The following is an 11,705-nucleotide window of genomic DNA, read 5'->3' as shown; positions in this document are numbered from 1 at the left end:
TTGGTACATGCGGGCCCTGATCGTGGCAAGCTGTCACCTGCGCCTCCCCGTATCGTGATGTCACCAGCGCGCCCGAGTATTGTGCTGTCACCAGCGCGTCCAAGTATTGTGCTGTCACCAGCGCGTCCAAGTATCGTGCTGTCACCAGCGCCTCCCTGTATCGTGCTGTCGTCACCAGCGCGTCCAAGTATTATGCTGTCACCAGCGCGTCCAAGTATTGTGCTGTCACCAGCGCGTCCAAGTATCATGCTGTCACCAGCGCGCCCGAGTATTGTGCTGTCACCAGCGCCTCCAAGTATTATGCTGTCACCAGCGCGTCCAAGTATTATGCTGTCACCAGCGCGTCCAAGTATCATGCTGTCACCAGCGCGTCCAAGTATCATGCTGTCACCAGCGCGCCCGAGTATTGTGCTGTCACCAGCGCCTCCAAATGCTGTCACCAGCGCGTCCAAGTATCATGCTGTCACCAGCGCGTCCAAGTATTATGCTGTCACCAGCGCGTCATGCTACGGACAAACCACAAGTGCCTTCGTCTCTCAGCATCATCAGTTCCTGCAATGCGCTGCTTACCTGCGTTACAGGAGCGGAGGGTAATAATCCTGTTATACTCAGTAGGAGGCGATCCATTTAATTACATAAATAATTTATTGGGTGGGTCAAAAATTAGTACTCAGATATTAATATTGCAAGTTGTTGATATTATCTTGGACCACTGGCATTGGTTGTGAGGTGAAGAGCCGGAGAGTCGGGGACTCCTGGAAATGTGTGTAGTCGCCATTCTCATCTCAGCAGGTAGACTTCCTGTATTATATTAGTGTGCAAATCTAAGTTATTCATCGCAGTACAAACCATTTCATCACCTAATTTGAGCTCAAAAATATTTTTTCTATGCCCTGAGAATGTGAGTAGCCCACAAACAACTGAATTCTCTCATTATGCAACTGGGGAAAACTGACCATGATTGCTATTCGACTATAAGATGGCTTTGTCACATTGTGCATTAAGTTAATTATTTTAGAATATTCACTTGTAGGGCTTACTGGAGATTATCTTGCCGTGCCCCAAGCAGTTGATAGTGCTTTTTCTGAGCTGCCGTGTGCGGTTCCTGCTCTAGGGCAAATTTACGTCGTCTTTCCTATCTGTAGAAGTAGGTTTGCTAGCGCTTCAGATAGCTTATCTACTTTGCGCGCGCCGGAACTAAATTAATTAGTATTTTAAATTCTCCTACAAATGCCCAACATAATTTATTTTGTGTTTAATCTATCAACGTGCGAATTGCTCGCTGCCATCGAATAGTGAAATCCATAAGCTAATTTATCTGTTGCACACCTTATCAGTTGATATTATTTGCAATATACAATCGTCTTTTATTTTAGGTCATAAGTTTTATATTATAATCTATATTTCTTTCTAATAGTTATCCATGTATGGACTCAAGACCCACTGGAGTTCCTGATATAATCAATGAGACACAAGCCAGTATAATTGCGACGCTGGGAGACTAACTGAACTGAAGACTCGTGGAGCTTAGCTATATATAATATATACTACAAATTGATGTGTAGGCATAACCATCATAAGCGTTTGTTATGTTAGACATTAAGCTCTCTTCCAGCGTTGAACGTTTCTTGTTACCAATATGTTATATTCTCATCACAGAAACGTTTATGAACCGACTTATCTTGTTACGGGAAGTTACTGGTAAAACGAGTAAAATGACGGTATACGGGTAAAACGACGGTATACGAGTAAATGACGCTATACGGGTAAAACGACGGTATACAGGTAAAACGACGGTATACGGGAAAAACGACGGTATACGGGTAAAATGACGGTATACGGGTGAAACGACGGTATACGGGTAAAACGACGGTATACGGGTAAAACGACGGTATACGGGTAAAACGACGGTATTTTGCAATCTGTATCCGTGGACTATTTAATGGTAATCAAACTATAAACGGGTAANCTGTATCCGTGAACTATTTAATGTTAATCAAACTATAAACGCGGGTAAAACGACGGTATTTTGTAATCTTTATCCGTGGACTATTTAATGTTAATCAAACTATAAACACGGGTAAAACGACGGTATTTTGTAATCTGTAACCGTGGACTATTTATTGTTAGTCAAACTATAAACGCGGGTAAAACGACGGTATTTTGTAATCTGTTTCCGTTTTCTAAGTACAAACGATTTATCGTATCAAAATATTGTTTCTATTATTACCTTCGCTATAATTTCATGGCCTAGGTGTGCTACCGAGTGTTGTGTGTTGGCAAGTTGTGTTGTTACTGTAAGATCCTTTCCTTACCTCAGAAATCTGTTGCCTTGCTAACGGAATTACTGCTCATTCTTCGATCGAGATGTCAAATGCCTCGAATGCTTTCGGTTCTATTGTCTGCTGATCGTAATTTGATCAGTTAACCAGAAATTTTCGACTACCAAGTCTGAAAAAAAATTCTGGTCTGTGTGGATTAACCACTGCACTGTGCGTGGCGTAACCACTGCACCGTGTCTCTCCCCATGCCGCCCTGTCCTTGAAGTGGGAGAGGGCTTGCGAAATCCAATGATGGCTGGGGCTGTGTTGTCTAGGTTTCCCTGGTAGATTCAATAATGACAAATTGGCTCAGCCCGCGTGTTCAGACTAACGGGGTGGCACGTGGGCACGGTGGGGGGCGGCAGCTTAGGCTGCTGTGGCCCGCCGTGTCCTTGGAACATGGGGAAGGCTACCCATGACCCCATCGGGGTAGAACAAACCGGGCTCGGGTAGTTACGGGTTAAAAGGCCCTTCTTATTCTCGGGGTAACTTTTGAGGGCCGCCTTGGGCCCAGGCTGTCGGGCGGAGGGGTATTTACTCCTACTGATCGGTGTTCGCCCGCCTAACAGCAGAGATCCTGCAATATGATACCGATTTCCCGAGTTCCCCTTTCCGGCTTGAGGCAGCCTGGATAGAGAGAGGGAGACCTCCCCTGAAAGGGTTACCTAAAGTCAAACGTTTGCCACTGAAAAAAAAACCCTCACTCGGCCGATACTTCGCTGACGACTGGATCACCTCTTACGACCCCGGCGCCGAGCGATGGTACCTCATTGATCTCGACGCTAGAGCCGTTTGTTCCGCGCCTCAAGGCCCTTGGGCCTGGCAGAGCCTGGCAAAACAAAAAATCTAAACACCAAGAAACATGGAAACAAATGCAGCCAACTCAAGAAGCCCGCACCCAAGATTATCCTCACTTTTTGCGCACCTCATCGACGACGGGTGAGAACCTAGCTGCCATTGATGTAGTCTTGGCTAACCGGCAAATAGTGTACTCTTTTGGTGGTGAGTCGAAAAATGTGCATGAGACCCGCGACGGAGCACTCATGGTGGAAGTGCAAAGCAAAACCCAGAGCGATACAAAATATCAAATCATTTGCAACTTGTTCGATCCCCGTTGAACCATACGGTGCACTGAACGAAACTAGAGGAACTATCTACTACCGCAATGAGCCCGAGTACACTGTCGAAAACCTACAAGAGCATCTGATCCACTTTATCGTCAAGTCGATCTACCAAATGAAGAAGAAGATCAATGGTGCCCTAGTGGACCTACCATTATATGTACTGACCTTCGCAACATGCATACTCCCAACTGAGGTGAAGATTGGGTGGCACCAATGCTCCGTGAGAGAGTACTTCCTCCGCCCTCGCCGGTGCTGTAAGTGCCAGCGCTTCAACCATGGAGCCAAAACATTTCGCTGCTATATGCCCCGCTGCTACATGCCCCGCTGCTATATGCCCCAGATGCTCCCAAGATGCCCATGAGCTGCCCGTGCCTCCGCTAAATGCCCCAATTTTGGTGAATCACATGAGGCATCCTCACCTAACTGCTTCTACCACACACTCGAACAGGAAACTTTATCCGTCCAAGTCAAACAAAAACTAATTTACAGAGACGCCTAGCGCCAGGCAAGTGTTCATGTCTCACAACCAGGCACCACCTACGAAGCCATCCTCCATAACCACAATGCTCCTGATCACACGCTGGAGTCGAGACGGACCACCGAACGAAGTTGTGATGGTGCCGCGGCCACCTCGTCATTGGAGTCTCCTCCTTCCCCCCCCGTATTGGCAGGAACGCCACCCCCACCATCTTCCTCTAGACCATCGACAACGCCAGCGCGCCGCCTATCACCGTCTAGCGCTGCTAGACGCCCGCGAGACCGATCCAAATCTGTCAAAGGTGCAGCCAAACGGCATGAGGCAACGTCCTCATCCGTGCTAGCAGACTACCCCATGCCATTAAATGTACCCACCTACCTACCACCACCAATACCTAAACTGAGCAGTTTCCCTGTTGTCCCCTTGGGACGACCCTCTAGCAGGCCCCTTCGTGCGCAGCCATTAGACATCCCGATGGACATACGACCCCAAGTGCCCTTCTGTAAAATGGCAATTCTACAATGGAACAGCCCGGATATCGCGCTAACTTGAGCGAATTTTTGTCACTTCTTTCTGACCTTAGGCTGGCCTACGTGGGCCTTCAGGAGAGCATGTTGGGTCAATTCGTGCCCCGGCCTCCAAATGGATACAGAGTCCTTGCCCACTCGCGGGATGATCAGGGCGTCCCGGGCGACGGCCTGATGTGTTACATTAGTAACGATCAAGCATTCCAGCGTATAGCCCTCTAAACCCCATTCCAGGCAGTCGCGGTGCGCCTCCAGCTCCATAGGATGCTCACAATCTGCAACATTTATATCCCTACCGGTACTCCCTTGCTATTTATTATCTCGTGCAGCTTAGCCGCCAATTCCTTCCCCCTTACATGATCATCGGGACTTTAACACCAGAAGCCAATTATTGGGAGATACAAACTCCAACCATTACGGAGACATCGTTGACAAGTTTTTAGTTGGAGGCTGACCTGTGCCTCCTCAACACTGGAACTAAGACACGATTATGAACCCAATCGGGGGGAATCATCGGTGTTAAACCTGTTCCTCTGCTCCCCCCGATTTCGTGCTGGATCTGAGCTGGCGGGTGATGGACGATCTGCATGGCAGTGACCATTTCCCAGTCATCATTGATGTACTTCCGTGCCTCCCTGTGCATTAAACCCAGAAATATCTGCATGACAAGGCTGACTGGGAGATCTCCCGGCAGCTTACACAGGTCCCTCATGATGACGACCAAATCTGTTACCTTCCTCTTGCTTAGTCGGTCGACAAACTCACCTCCTTAACCCTCGCCGCAGCTAAATGTGCAGTACCTAAATATAAAGGCACTCGAAAGAGGCCAAGCCCATGGTGGACGCCCGCGTGCCCGCTAGCAAATCTGGAACGAAAACGAGTACATCGACGCTTTCAAAAATACAGTCTGGTCGCTGATAAAATAGCATACAGCCGAGCTCGAGCAGTGGCGCAGAAGGTAAAGAAGGACGCCCACTCGACCTCTTGGCAGCGGTTTGTATCGGGAATCAATTCGGACACCGCCGCATCAAAGGTATGGAACAGAATCGGGAAGATGTCTGGGCGCTACAACACGTAGCCCTCCCCCCTTCTGGTATACAATGGAGAACCCATCTCAGAAGCACGTACGTGAGGTGAACTCTTCGCCCACCACTTTGCTTCGGTAAGTATCCCGAATCGTCACACGCCAGCCTTTCGCCAACATCGTAACAGAATAGAGGCCTGCCTCCTAGACTTCTCATCAAACGGCACTCACTTATAACGACCCTATCACCATGACTGAGGTGAAACGTATGCTGAGGCAGTCCCGTCGGACAGCTCCCGAAGTCGATCAGGTCACCTACCAGGTGATTGAACACCTACAGGGAACAAGCCTGGGGTGGCTTCTAAATATCTACAGCAGAATCTGGATAGACCACTTGTTTCCTGATGCGTGGTGTCAAGCCGTAACCTTGCCTTTCTGAAAGCCGGCATTGGAGACCTCTAGCTACCGACCGATTGCTTGAACTGGCTGCCTGTGTAAGCGGTTGGAACGCATCATCAACGTGAGACTGACGAACTATTTGGAGCAGGGAGAGCACCTGTCACCAGAGCAGTTTGGTTTCCACCGAGCTCGCTCAACAACAGATGCTCTGGTTCGCCTCACAAAAGATATCCTCTCCGCGTACCGAGAAAACAGCACCTAGTTGGGGTATTTTTTGACCTTGAAAAAGCCTACGACACTACTTGGCGCTTTGGCATCCTCCGCGCCGCGCATGGGCGCGGCATTCGTGGACACATGGCCTTCTTTATCTAAAATTTCCATCATCGACGCCGATATACTATCCGCATTGCTAATGTCTCCTCTGACGAGCGCCTACAATAAGAGGGTGTATCACAGGGCTCTGTATTGAGCTGTACGCTGTTCGCCCTTGCCATCAATAACATACTTTGCCAATTCCCTGCTGCTGTGAGTGGCTAGCTATATGTCGATGACCTGGTCATATATCATATGCATCTTCGGCCTACCTTCCGGCCCTGGAGCAATGCTGCAGGTTGCGATTAATGCCCTCTGCAAGTGGTGCACCGCAAACGGCTTCACTTTCTTTCCAAGGAAAGCAGTAGCAATGAACTTCCACCGTACTCGCCATGCGGCTGAGCCTAGCCTTTACTTCGCCGGTCACCCGATCTCGTTCGTGCCATTAACCCGTTTCCTCGGCCTAGTCTTGGTATACGCGCCTCAGCTGGATACCTCACATCCGGCAGCTCAAACGCAAACATGCACCAGTGCCCTTTCGGTTCTGAGGTGCTTATCCCATCTTACTGGGGGCGCTGACCGATGCACTCTGTTACGAGTATACCGCTCGTTGATTCGGTCTAAAATAGACTACGGCTCCATCGTCTTCTCCTCAGCAAAAGCCTCAGCTCTTCACTACTGGATCCTGTCCACAACAGCGCCATACGTCTGTGCACTGGTGCGTACCGGTCTTCACCAGTCCTAAGCCTATACGCAGAGAGCTTCCACTAAGCGCAAGAAGAGACCTCCTTATACTGCAGTACCTTGCTAGAGCCCAACAGCTACCCTGAGCATTATACACCGAAAAAAAGGAACGCGTGGGCTCGCCGAGTGACGGAGTCTTTCGGCGTGCGAGCACGGAGACCTGTGCCCGTCTGCATAATGTTATGCAGACTAAACCCGTTAGCTTCTCTAACACTACCCGCTGGTCGCTCTCCCCCTCTATGGTCTGCCCTGGCTTTATGCAAGGCAGGAAAAGCGATCGCTCAACTGACGACATTAGGTCTCCGTTGCTCGATCATCACAGACGAGGCTTGCACATATACCGACGGCTCCTAAGACGATAGTGTCAGATCTTAGATTATGGTGTTGCAACTCGTGACTGGAGAGATTATCTCTATAGGGAGTGGTATTATGTAAGAGTTATAACAGATATAACTTATAAGCTGGGCCGGCCATTTGGGCCGGAGCACTCTTGACGACGCGTTGCATCGCGGAGCGCTTAGTAACTACTACGGGGCTCATACTAAGGTTACCAGCCCTAATAAAGCCTTCAGCTTCCGCCCACAACTAAGGTCTTGATCGCGTGATTTATCACGTGATGTCTTCCAGACACTGACTCATGTTAGTACTTTTCCATTAATCTCTGTCAGGTAAAGTGGATGATACGTCTCAATTACTTATAATCTAATCATATAATTATAATGAGACGCCAGATTGACACCGGACAACTCTCCTCTTTCTGGAAGATCGCAACGTGTAATTGTGGGCTATATCTTTTTTCTTCAGCTATAATCTTGATGTTAGTTGACACTTTACTCATTTTATCTCGCCGCAGTATCGAATTATTTTCCCAGGGTAGATTTCGCGTCTACCGGCAGTAGAGCGCACGGACCAATATCTGCCACACTTAGCGGGAAATCCGCTATGGGCCCATGACCCGCAGTGGTCCCGTTGCTCCATGTTGCCCTACCAAGTGCCACGTATATATGACAATATAGAGCCAACGTGCTAGAGCGATCTCTGTCTTTCCAATCACACGTAATTTCATGTGATGAATGAAAAAATAATTAATTTACTGTTGACTTCGTCGTTAATCGAGTGATGAACTTTGGTGGCTCTGACTGCTTCGCTGTGAGGGGAGCGCAGCCGTGGGTAACAAAATTGACTCGTAAACAGGCTCTGGGCCCAACGCCAACCATCAGCATGCAATATCTACACACAGCCTCAGATAAATGAGCTGTATGTAACTCCGGCTAACAGTAAATCCGTTTTGCACAACACAGCCACTGCTTCACAGAGCCGGAGCACAACTGTGGAGCGCAACAGGCCCTACCGCAATAGGCGGCGCAGGTTACGTTAGGTTGGGTTACGTTAGGAGTAGCTGTTGCGGTAGGGCCTGTTGCGCTCCGGCCAGTTGTGCTCCGGCCTGTATGCGCTCCGGCCTGTGACTGAACGGCGCTGTTGTGGTGGGCGCTTTGTGTCAAAAGCTGTGAAGATGCCCGGCTGCGTTACACTCGGGAAGGTATATGAATCGCACTTTGGACTTGGGCTATGCTGACCTCTAGCTGTCCACCCGCTGTGAGAGTGTGAGACTCATCGGTGGCGAAGGACTGTAGCGGCAGAGATTCTGCCCTAGCAGAGTAGATGCATATTTAAGATCGCTAATAACGGCAGTTAGAGTGGAGAACGTCTTGAATTACGAAAAAATTCAATGACTGGAAAGAGGCTCTAAAAAAACTTGACATAATAGTTTAATCACATATCAATCAATTAAGAGTGAACTATTCTATATAAAAAATATTTCAGTCTAGCCAACTGGACACTTTTGACTCCTGAGCACTAATAAGTCTAAAGCGGCAAGACGATTTTGAGCCTTTGTCGAGACTTCTTCACGGTTACAGCTTTGGCTGACGAAAATTCACACGGATACTGAAATTAGTCACGAGATGATATTAATTCAATCAAAGCTTTGTTAATCTGCCATAATAATTATACCGAGCTTGCTTCATGCTAATTTTCGGCTACGACACAATCAATGATATAAAGACTTAGCATTTGTCATCAGTTCATTAATTCGTTTAATACTCGAATACAAAAGTAAGCTTCATAAATCAACACTGAAGACATTTCATTCAAACACAGGCCAATTTGCATTAATTACATTGGAAAATGTTGTGATCCTTGCCCTAATTCGATATACTGCAAGAAATTAATAGTTCGCAGTACAATTGAAGTTTTGGAATAAATTTTCGTTAATGGCGTGTCAGTAAGTTGCCCCCAAAGTGTTTGCCCCACAAAGCGAAAATTGCTATTATAGAGCCGTGACCACATTAAGAATCACGCGCCAGTTTATGCATAAAATTCTTATCTTTTCTATGATAATTCCATTTGGAAGACTTTTATTTGGGTTTGAGTTAGTTATGATTTCTTTGGCCGACTACAGTTTCCCAACATTTCTTGCAACGGTGTAGGCAATCTTCCGCATTTCTTCAAATCCACGTTTGAAGATAGAAGCTACTGTAACTCCGACCTCGAGTCAGATTCGGAGACAGTTCACCAGTCAGATTTCGTACGACTGCAAACTACGCCACACCTTCACTTTTTGTCCTCCACATCTGCGTTATGGAGTGAGATTTTCAGCGTGCGTCTCGTCTGAGGTGGCAGCCTTGAGTTATGAGACCATCTGGGGACTTCGGCAACACTTGTCTCCTCCATAGAGAACGGGTCTCTGCGAAAGCTGAGGAGATGATGCTGCAGGTTAGTTGTCCGTCACTAGCCGGCTCCGGCCGGTTACCATTATGGATAACCGTCTTCCCTTCACTACTCTCAATCCAAATTAAAAAAAACCCTCCTGTCTTCCAACTGATCATATATTTTTTAGATACCAATTTATTTATGGCCTCTTACTTTTAGGATGACTATACAATTTTAAGCGCACAGCTGCTAGGTCCGTGAACGTAAACAGTTTGCAACATTTGGACCCTAATATTCAGAGTGCGCCAATTCTCTATTACATAAGTTGATTTCTTTTCATTCAAAGCAGTTGGCATTTATTTGACATGATGGGTGGCACAGAACTTAGCACGTCAGTTTCTCTGTGCTAACAAGGCTGGCTTGCGCTGACCAGCTGAAGCTCTTGCTCCCGATTTTCTGAAGACTTCCAGCGAGCGGCAGCTCGGACCAATTCACTGTTCGAAAGCATAGAATTAATTCACAGTTCAGAATTAATAAATACATTACTCTGAGACATTTCTCTTCCATCTTTAATTGTTGTGGTAATTTAATTTGTCTTCTACTGAAAAGGGTGGTCGCACTAAAAATTCTGTACAGTTCATGGTTCTCAAGCTTGTGTGGTAAATCAATCTTGTACCCATGAGCAGGGAGCACAGCAAGCATTAGGTGGTAATATTTTTGAGAACGTTTAATAATAGGGAGAATACGTTCAATAGTAATGGAACGTTTTACTTTGCTAATTAATTATGTATGAAATGTTCATTCGTACCAAGCTAACACTGTGAAATCAGTGTTATTCAAAAGTGTGGAATTCGTCTTGAAGTTGATGCATTAAAAGCTTAGCATTGTTTGCGAGCAATATTTGAGTGGGGCAATTTCTACCCTACAGCAAAAACGTTCGCAAACGTTAACCTAAAAGTCGACATATTTGCTGAGAACTTATTACTTGCAACGTATTCTGATAACGAAAAATAAATTATTCTGATTAATTACCTATTCTTCACTAGTCGGGGTTGAGTTTTAGTCAGTTTTAAAGGAATTCCCAAGATCTGACGTGAAATTTTATTTAGTATATTACCACAAAATTCGATAAAAATGTTTTACGTTTTCTGGACGTTTCGGAACATTCTCTATCGAATTTTTTTCCGAACTTATATTGTTAAAGTTGGATTAAAAATTATTATTCAAATTCTTATTGATATTATCATAGACATTATTATGAAAATTATTAATAGAATTATAATTGAAAATATTATTGAAATTTATGTTCAAAGTACTGTTGAAATTATTAGATAAATTAGTATTAAAATTATTTAAAAAATTATTATTAAAAACATTCCTAAAAATCTTATTGAAAAATTTTCAATAATAAATTAACCACTAATTAACATAATAATTTAATTACTAATTTCAACAAAATTTCACGACCAATTTTAAAACTAATTACAATAATAATTTTATTAATAATTTCAATAATAATTGTAACATTAATTTCAAAAGTAATTTTAATAATAAATTCAATTACAATTTTAATAATAAGTTAAATAATAATCTTATCAATGATTATAATAATAACTTTAATATTGATTTCAATAACATTTTTAATAGTATTTTAAAAGTAATGCTGATGATAATTTTAATAATATTTTTAATGAAACTGTAATTTTATAATTATTTTATATAATAATTTCAATAATTTGAATAATAATTTAAATGAAAAATTTTTTAGGATTAGTATTAATGATAGCGCCTCATCTTTTACTGCGAACTGTAAGCTTTTTGCCGACGACGCCGTGTTCTATCGCTCAAGAATAGAATAGAATAGAAGTGTCGGCACTGAAGAAATAGGCCCATGGCCTGTTGCCGATTCTTGTTCATAGAATATAATAGAAGTGTCGGCACTGAAGAAATAGGCCCATGGCCTGTTGCCGATTCTTGAATTTTTTCGTGATTTGATTCACAAGGGATCCGGCCTTTGGAACCCGATCTTTCCATAGCTGGCGATTGATTGAGATAGCTGCTGGA

General features: G+C 45.0%; 1 protein-coding gene across 1 annotated transcript; it reads left to right on the top strand.

The window, feature by feature from the left end:
- The first annotated feature begins 57 nt into the window (after positions 1 to 57).
- Positions 58 to 594, top strand: LOC125178334 (pectinesterase inhibitor 10-like). The gene has a single exon (XM_047881831.1). The coding sequence runs from the start codon at positions 58 to 60 to the stop codon at positions 592 to 594; it is 537 nt and encodes a 178-aa protein (XP_047737787.1).
- The last annotated feature ends 11,111 nt before the right edge of the window (positions 595 to 11,705 follow it).

The sequence above is a fragment of the Hyalella azteca genome, unplaced genomic scaffold, assembly GCF_000764305.2.
Source record: "Hyalella azteca isolate HAZT.00-mixed unplaced genomic scaffold, Hazt_2.0.2 contig8919, whole genome shotgun sequence".
Classification (NCBI taxonomy): Eukaryota; Metazoa; Arthropoda; class Malacostraca; order Amphipoda; family Hyalellidae; genus Hyalella; species Hyalella azteca.
The sequence above is the reverse complement of the archived record's forward strand: the minus strand, read 5'-3'. Positions and strand labels throughout refer to the sequence as shown.

Bases quoted from the DNA above. Each gene is read 5' to 3' on its own strand.
- LOC125178334 (XM_047881831.1), top strand. From the start codon at position 58: ATGTCACCAGCGCGCCCGAGTATTGTGCTGTCACCAGCGCGTCCAAGT.